We start from the raw sequence: 9,465 nt of genomic DNA on the forward strand, positions 1-9,465 counted from the left end.
TTCACCCAATAACGACAAACTTTACTTTCCGATCAAACTAGATTCCACTCTTGTTGGAGCATCACCAACAGGAGCACCATTCCCAACAGCAGCTACAGCCGCATTCGCAACAACAGCCACAGGCGCATCACCTACGGCAAACATCTCCAACCGTCTCGTCACGTTCCCATCTGTCTCACTCGGCACGTGCAGCGGGCGGAAATCCACCTGCCTCTCATTCCCACCATCCCGGTCCGCTTTCCCATCACCATCAATCACTGACATCCGCGGCTTCCTCACATGCGCCACCATCGCAGCAGCAGCAACCGCTTCCGCAACGGCAGCGACACTAAGTCAGTTTTAGTAGGCTTTATGGAATATATATAAATAGGCTAAAGGTTATGGCACCCTCTTTTGAGTACAAAATGGATGATAAATTCTCTTCGTAACCTACAGAAAAGTTTGCTGTGAAGCCGCACAACACGGTTTGATGCTTCGAATAAGACTGTAAGACAGATCAGGCACCCGAAATCGAGGTGCATGCCAAATTTTAAGACTTAAATGCACCGAAACACACCGACATGGATCATACTGCACAGTTGCAATTCATATCTAGTGCCGAGGAAAGTCCCACTAGCATATATCTACTATCCCTAGCGTTGGAGGTTTTTTTTTTAAAGTAGCACAATCACAGCACAGTTTTTGAGGGTTTCTGACTTGGTGATACATTCTCCAGCATGCTAATAACTTATACTACACTTAAAAAACTGGTTGTCAGTTTTCCATGTAATTCTGTCAGCAAATCGCAGCGAAATTCTCCTCGAAGACAATGCATCAATAGATCGTAACTGCTCTGCGGAATTGTCATAGCTTTGGTTCATACAATGAATTCATAACAACATTCTACGAGAAAAATGCGGATACAACCTTATTTGAGGGGGTCAGAAGGAAAGGGATGTAAATGACTTTGATCGGTTCTCTTCATAGACTTTCTCTTTTGATAGTCACAGCTTTACAGACAGATTTTGCGCTATTTCTGCCACATAGTTTGATAAAGGAGCTTCTCATCTGTCATCCAGAATGGCACACGAATCAAGGAATGTGTTTGCAGCTGAATTATTAACGAAAGAGAAAGTCGATGAAGAGAATCGATCAAAGTCACTTAGACCCTTTTCCTTCTAACCCCCTAATTTAAGATAAAGATCATTTCGATTATAAGTACGTGTCGACCGCAGATCAGCTTCAATCATCTGATACCGTGAAGATCCATCATTTCGCGCATCACTTAACTTCGCTCATTTTGTAGTGTATGTATTGTGATATTTTCTAAATTTTAATTTTTCTCATACACTAGTGAATAATGCCTATCTGCATTTTCAACCCAGTTTAAATATCAGCATTAAACTTTTTTAATGTGTGAAATTAGGAACTAGGTGCGTGAATTTATGGAAATCCATGCGGATGGTTTGACTAACGATATATGTTTACCGCTTACCTTTTTTTTTTTGGTTTTACCACATTTTTCACACAGAGGGCAACATGAGTTGGTCACAAAAATTAACCATTTTATATTTGTTCCAATCCTAGTCACTGTGCCACGATAAGGATCCAGGATATGATAGTATACAACTTCGTTACGCCGTCTAATGTTCAAACTTCAGTCTTCTGCGGGCCTCGCATGTTATCTAAATCTCTATGAAAATTTATGCATGCATGGCCGAAATGGTTGGGAAATGCACAGAATGCAACTGAAAATATGAACAATACACACAGATGGGTACAGCCATTGATAAAATGGGGGTTGGTTACCACTAGGTTACCTATTGCGTCTTAAAGCATCGCAGAGGGTCTTCTGTTTTTTTTCGCATACACAAGTTTTTTTTTCTATAACTAACAACTCAAAGTAGCACATTTTATGGGAGTAGTCGCTTGGCATAACGCCCATTAGGCATAACTGTAGTTTGGTATAATAGCCATTTGCCAGAAACGTAGAACAAATCATTCTATAGCTTTTATCGATATTTTCTTCAAAAAATATGAAAAAAAACAGCTCAATTGAAATGGAAATACCCACTAAATGATAATTTTCTCTTCTTGTGGGCTGTTGAAGCCCATGAAAAAATAAAATAAAAGAATTATTTATCGGTATGAGTAGCGTTTTTCCGCATTTATGCTCAACGGCAGTTATGTCTAATAGGCATTATGCCAAACAGCAGTTATGCCAAATCGAGGTGGACCCCGTTTGGCATACAGTCGTTTGGCATAACACTTGGAAAAATGGTTACTTGATGTTGCTAAGCGGTAACAAACCTGTAAAAAACAAACCATTATTTTGGAATTACGTATCTTTACAACATTTCGAATATATACTGCGTGGCATTTCGGATTTATTAGATTATATTAATAAACTGATTTTTAGTTACAACATTTTCCAGAATAGTTTTCATTTCCTGGAATGCAATTTTCCGGAAAATAGCATTTTCCGAAAACAATTTATTCCGAAAAAATATCAGTATTTTGATAAAGAACGGAATATTACAAAAAAATGGCAATTGATTTTTTGGTATAATTTTATAAAGAAGGGAATATTTTGTTCTTTGAAAATTTTAATAAAAGTAATAAATTATAAATGGAACTCTGGTGAAAAGCTCGGAAAATGAATTTAGGGAAATGGCATTCTGGCAAATGGTTTTCATGGAGATAACACATTCCGGGAAATGACAACCCGGATATTGTGATACCATTGTTTGTTCTAGTAAATTTAAAAATAAAGCTATAGGGTAGAGAACTACTTCAGTCTAAGCGCCCATTTTGGGCCTATCAAGCAGAAAACATGAAATAAATCCATGATTTCGGCGTTAACAAGTGCATGATGCGTTTGTTAAGATACTTTAGTTCAAAAGCTACCGAACGAAGTCAATAAGAACGCGTGATATGAATGTTTGCACCCAAATGAAGTGCTCCGACCGAATCAATCTTTATCTTCATCCGATAGGCCAAAGTCAATTCATTGGCGTTTCAATGCGTTAGGCCGAGTTTAGAATCCGTAGGCCGAGTTTGGCGTTAAGAAGCAGTGTTAGACTATCTGTTAGAATATCTTAACAATTTGTTTCTCTTTATCAATTCTTACGGTACGTACGGAAAGGTAAATAGATTTGGAAGCCATCAGTCCGTTTGGTGCTAAACTACGCAAGATTAAGAAAGATTTAGTAGTGCTTAATAGGCCAGAAATGGGGTAGTTAGACTTCTGTTAAACGGCATTATGCCAAACGGGGTAGATTCTGGTACTAAACTAAAAGTAGCAGAGAACAAAAAATTTGAATTTTTTTTTTCGATTTTGTAAGGATCGGAATCAATGGAAAAGTTCAGAGGAGTTTTGTGTGATAAATGGCAAACATGGTGCAGGCCTTTGAGATATCACACGCTCCCGATTGCCATTTTTCGAAGAACAAATTCATCAAAGAATTCATAATTGATCATTTTAGATGGTCAAGGTTTGAACCCACCACAGCATGCTGTTGGCGCTACTGTATATGGACGATCAAATGTAAAATACTGTGGAAGTCACAGCATAGTTCTGTCCAAACCTCAGCATTTTCATTTATCCATTATTCGATTTAATCGAACGCATATTAAATATTCATGGCAGAAAAAAAATCAATAGCAATCCATTTATGTTTAGTATATTATACTATATATTCAATATCGTTATTAAAAATTACCTTCCGGTGACCCGCAATCAGTTAACAAATGTTTTATTTACCTATTTATACTAGTTCTAATCCAACCTGATCAAATATCGTCCCATCAATGCTACAACTTGGTATCTTTGTATGAAATCTATACAAATATACTTAGTTGTAGCACTGAGGGGGTGATATGATGGTTTAAATTTATTTAAAAAATATTTTCGCATTCTTATTTTCAATCCATAACTAAATACTTCCATTGTTTCCGTTTCGTTGACGTTAATTTGACAGATAACCCATGGGTCAAATTCACACAAAAGCAGACGTAACGTATTCATTGTGGGTGGTCCTTAAGAATTGTTTTCTACGCGCAGACAGGTCTTCTGCTCGATTGTGACAGTTCATTTGGCTGCTGATCGGAGTTTTCGTTTCTCTCTCTTACAGGGCTTTAGTTTCATCTTCGCTCGAGCTCTGCGCTACTGCATTTGTCTCTTGGATTCTTTCAAAATCGTCAGTCTTCTTTTATGTTGTTTTCGATTTTATGATTTTGATAACTCCTGATCATTTTTTTGAGCATGGTCTGTAAATAGATATTCAATCATGTATTTTACAAGCAAAACAGGGCTGCCCAAAGTTTCCAACGTTGCTTTTTTACATAGTTGTATCTATGTTCGAGCTCATTTTTCAAGATGCATTTAGTTTATTTCCTAATCATTCTGGCTTAAAATCGCTGAAGTTAATTGGGCTAGAATGGTCTCATTAATCAGATTCAGAGACCACATTCGTTCTATGGACAGGCATGCCTTAAACCGTCTAAGACCAAACTAGGTTCTTAGCACCTCTGGTGTTTCCTATTCCCAATCACTGCTATGGAGGATATATATGTAACAAGCATGTGGAAAAGTAGCCCAAGTAACCAATGAACCCGTTCATTGTTTTTTGGCCGAATCGTCTAGTGGTCTACGTTGTGTGTAACATTGGCGCATTGCTTCACTTTGCCTGTTGACACAACTGACCATTAAACGAGTTTTTTGTCCAATGGTATTGTTATAACTTTCAAAACGACAGTAGGGGAATTTAAGTATTCTCAGCGACCATCTTTCTATAGCCTTTTTCTCTCAGGAACGCACACATATGCAGTATTGGTTTGTTTACAATTTTTTGCTGTCAGCTGCTCTAACAATTTCAGTCGAAATAATTGTCAAAAACTGTTTTGAAACGCTTCTACAAAGCTTCAAACTTCTCTAGTGAGAGCGACTATTGTGGGCATCACCTTTTTATCGGCAACCTTTCTATTTGAGCTGCGTGTTAAACAGCTGTGCTTTCATCGGCAACTTGAAATCAGCAGCATTTTGTAGTGCGTGTGTTTCATTTCAAGAAAACCCTGCTAGATTGCTTTTTCTCAGTGGTAAACATATAATCAAATTGAAGCTGAAAGCCTAAAGAATCGTTTGAATGCATTCAGGGAAGTGTTTACGTGAGAAAATCCAATTAAATTAGCGATTCAATTTGTGTTGCCGAAAATAGTCTGTCATGCCGAAACCGTCATGTCCCTATGTCAAACAACTGTATGTTAAGGTGATTCTTTGTAGAGACCAAAAATGGCCGCTACGTAGGCTATACATATACTTCCACTTCGAATTTTCAATTACACAAATCTCGGAAATCGATGCTCAATTTAACCTGAAATTGCTACTTCATGTATGCTGCAGTGCAGCAAACGTAGTGTAACAATTTTAATGTTGCACATGTCGTAAAAGCTTATATTTGTGCACATAATGTTTCGAAGTGGCTCCGGAAATAAGGATATCACAGCGAATCACCTTAAACTATGTTTACACGAAACGCAATTCACTTTTGACGTAAGTGATGAAACGTATACACAATTTGAGGGATTATTTTTAACGCAGGAGTCTGCTTTGGTGCAAAATGCGCACAATTTTCTCTATTATTTTAGAGATCAGAACATTTGTTTTTTGTTGGTTACTTTAGTGCAAAATGCATAATATTAATGCGATATTAAATAATTTGTATACACCAAGTTGGACGGATTTTAAAAAGATCATGTTAGTCTATTTACTAAGTTCATTCTATAATTACTTATTTTATCCGTTAATTAGATGTTACAACATCAACATACTTTCTTTCCCCATAACGGAGTTGATGGGCGTGGCCGGCAATGGTAATACTTTTTTGGTGCTAACCTCTGATTGGAAGCCTATTCACTCCCAAATAGTTTTCCTGAAGCAATTAAAATCAGAACGATGAAGTGGATACATGACAATTTCCAGTATGCAATCTACGAATTACTCCGTTATAACGTAACACAACGCATTCTATAATTTCTTATTTTATCCATTCAGTACTTCGTGCTGCATCTAGAAGAATTAACAGCTTTTCTTTGAACTAATTTTTGGTGTCTATTGTGTCCTGAACATGTCAAGTGGAGTTTTCTTGTTATTTTTGTGATAAAAATTCCTTATTTTAAAATAAACAACAAGCCTACAGTTTCAAAACTGAGGTTATGTACTTCAGCTAAAAAAAAGTTCATTGTAAGTGCATATGTATATACTAAATTCATAAATTACCCTCGTACATTAGTATTTAAAATCACTGTTGGAAACCATAATAACATAATGACAAAAGATTTTAAAACAGCAGTCTTAGGAAATTAGTAAGCTACTCGTAAGGTGTAGAAAATACTAGCAGTAGGTACTCGCACCAGGATGATGTTTGTTCAGTTGTGTCTTTTTAGAAACTGCCTTATTTGTTGAGTAAACCTACATCTATTGAACAATCATTGTACACGTACACTATTGTTTTACCCACACACAGTGCAATCTGATCAGCATTATTTCCGTTCACACGTGTATCCTATTTATTTCATTAATATATAACTAAACAAACACAGCACTCAGGTCAAAGCTCCGTTAGCGATAGCCAAACGGGGTTGCAGATTTGCGCTTAGAAACAGGTAGAGCAAAGAAAACATTGAACGATTTCACACAATTGGCGGTAGATTATTGGAACTTGACAACTACACACCCGTAACATATGAAATACACTAACCATGTTGAATACAACAATATCTAAGAAAAATGTAAAAGAATAAAATAAAATCACCCTGGTCTATTCTTAAGAAACCGGATGCACTCTGTAATCATTATCTCATTAAAAAAAAAGGAATAATAAAACAAATCTATCACATGTTGTATTGGTTAATTCAATATCACAGCAAAATAGGGCTACAAAATTCAGAGTAAATTGATCGCATTCATCTAAAAAAATATTAACAATATGGATGACAGGCCATAATGGATTAAATGAGTAATTCTGTCAGTCTATGATGAACTTGCCGCTGACACTGACTGCTAATGAGAAATAAGAATACGTCGTTCAACGTTACAAAAGAGTGTGCAAGAACAGTGAAGGCATACGTAAGGTTTAAAGGACACTGCCCTTAGATGACATTCGACCTATGAGGCTTATTCGAATCAAAGAGCATCACTTAAAAGTATCACGTTCCAATCCAAATGATCATCGTGCAGCTGAGTTTCCACCGCATGTATCGAAAATGTTACAGGCAAAAAGAGCGCAGTGTAAGCGTGAATATTACTCACGGTTGATCGTCACGGTTAAGCAAGTTTAAACGAGTATTTTTGTAATGTTTGTATCGACCTGGCGTCTACGATGACAAGTAATCGGAATATACATCGATTCTAAACCTCAACACTACCTTTTTTTTCCCTTTGGTTTGTTTTTTCCGTCGATCTTGTTTTCCGTGCTGAGCACCAATGCTACCGACGTGCCAGGAAGGCAGCTCCCACACCTGGACCCTACCTATCGACCCATCAACTCATGAACCGGAGACCAACGGCTTTACTTCCCATCCGAAGGAAGGCGTGATCAGAGATGTTATGCCTCAGAACATCCCGGCGGCGCCGACTGGGATTGAACCCAGGCCTGCTGGGGTGAGAGGTAATCACGCTTACCACTACACCACCGGCGCCGTTGACACACTACCTTTATCGTTTATGTTCCTTAGACCAGCCTCATCATTATGTGCTGCTGATCAACAGCCTGAACTCAAAAAAAAAGCTGCGGACCCAGACAACTTAACGACGGCTTTAGTAAAACCTCATTTAATATATGTGTTTCATAATATGTGTTTTTCGTTCGTGGCTGCTTAGTGACATCTTCAACTAAATTATTTAAACTGACCAGTATGCCGATTGTCTTAAGTGATTCTAAAGAACCTAACAACTATCGACCGATTTCTACGTTATCTGTCATTGATAAAATTTTCTAGAAACTTATTTTGACTACACGAAACGAAAATTAATTATTTTATTCATGTATTTTACTTATACATTTTTGCCAAAAAATCAGCCTTATACATTCCATAAGACAAACCACATACGTCCTGCAACTTCCACCATAACGCAGTAACCGCACTGGGGGTTGCTATTCAAGTGCGGGAAATAACAATCTGCCTCTCGGTGAACACCGGGTTGCGGCCGATGAATTGCTATCTATGAAATATTTGTTTTGTTTTTCATTTGAACATTGTGGTATATGAATAAATTTGGATTTGGGACAAAAATGTGGACCCAAGGGACAGCAAAGCATTCCTCTGGAAGACCCGGAACATCCGTAAATTTGGAAAATTAGTAATAAAGGATGTATATTTTTTAATCAACTTGTTGTTATTCTGCATGAATGAATTTGGATTTGAAACCAGTATGTGCACTCTGGTGGCCATGGAACGGTTCTTCAAAAGATCCGGAACATCCGTAAAGGGGGTCAATTTGTAGAAAAGATCCTAGAGCTCCGTATTTCTTAAAATCACTTATTTTGATGCTACATCAATGAATTTGGATCTGGGATCAGCATGCGAACTCTGCTGGCCACAACCCGGGAAGTCCGGACCATGCGTAAAAGCGATAAAAAAGATTCAAGAGCTTCACCATTCACTTATTCTGAAGCTACATGTATGAATTAGGATCTAGGACTAGCATATGCAAACAGGTAGCGGTGTGGTTCTCTGGAAGATTTTGAACATTCACAAAAGTAGTCAATTCGCGTAAAAATCCTAGTTTTATTTGGAGTCCCCTGAGATTTTGATTTTTTCCTGAAGTTCATTAATTTTTCTATTGTTCCGGCAATTTTAATCATATTTATTAAATTTTCTGAACACCTCGCATTGTTTCTGACATTGTGTGGTTGGATTCGCTGGAGGAGGAATTGTTTAAAAATGACTAGAGAAAGTTAAGCATCGGGAATGCGCTCCCGGATATATTGATTTGGTGAGTACGTTCCAGTTGAAGATTGTTCTCTCTAAATAACCCTTTTTTGAATACATTTCATTAATCAAACATTATTATATGCTGGGTTTGGGGGGGCAGCCTAAGGGTTTCAAAGGATTTGTAGATTGTACAAGGGTTCGTACATCTTGTCGTTTGTCTTCCAAAGGTCTTCAATGAAGTTGATTCACCCTGCTGCAACAAACCATCAGGCAGAACTTTACAACCAGTGAAGTATCTGCAGTCATAGGTAATCCATGCACTGATGGTGGGTTCTATTCACATCACATCACATCACCTCGCATTGTTTCTGAAGCATCGCAAAATTATGGAAATTATTGAAATATTCCATAATTCCTTTGAATTCCTTGAAATATCCTGCAATTTTCCTTAAATAAATGAAACTGATATGAAGATCTCTAATCTTCTACGAAGTTCCGGGAACTTCCTAAAATATAATGAAACTACCAATAAATCTATACTGGTAACCAATA

At 37.4% G+C, this 9,465-nt stretch overlaps 1 protein-coding gene across 7 annotated transcripts in view; it reads left to right on the forward strand.

The window, feature by feature from the left end:
• Alh (Alhambra) overlaps nt 1-1,874 on the forward strand; it is a 60,131-nt gene extending 58,257 nt beyond the window's left edge. For 6 of the 7 annotated variants that reach the window (XM_065235288.1, XM_065235295.1, XM_065235292.1 and 3 more), the window contains one exon: nt 42-1,873. In XM_065235288.1, coding sequence (XP_065091360.1) covers nt 42-332 — 291 coding nt within the window. In that variant the 3' untranslated portion in view covers nt 333-1,873. Of the gene's footprint in view, nt 1-41 lie in introns of all 7 variants that reach the window. The other variant, XM_065235293.1, reaches the window with a different exon arrangement.
• Nucleotides 1,875-9,465: the final 7,591 nt, after the last annotated feature.

Source organism: Ochlerotatus camptorhynchus, unplaced genomic scaffold, assembly GCF_037179485.1.
Source record: "Ochlerotatus camptorhynchus isolate MF236.1 unplaced genomic scaffold, CSIRO-AGI_Acam_v1.1 ptg000471l, whole genome shotgun sequence".
Classification (NCBI taxonomy): Eukaryota; Metazoa; Arthropoda; class Insecta; order Diptera; family Culicidae; genus Ochlerotatus; species Ochlerotatus camptorhynchus.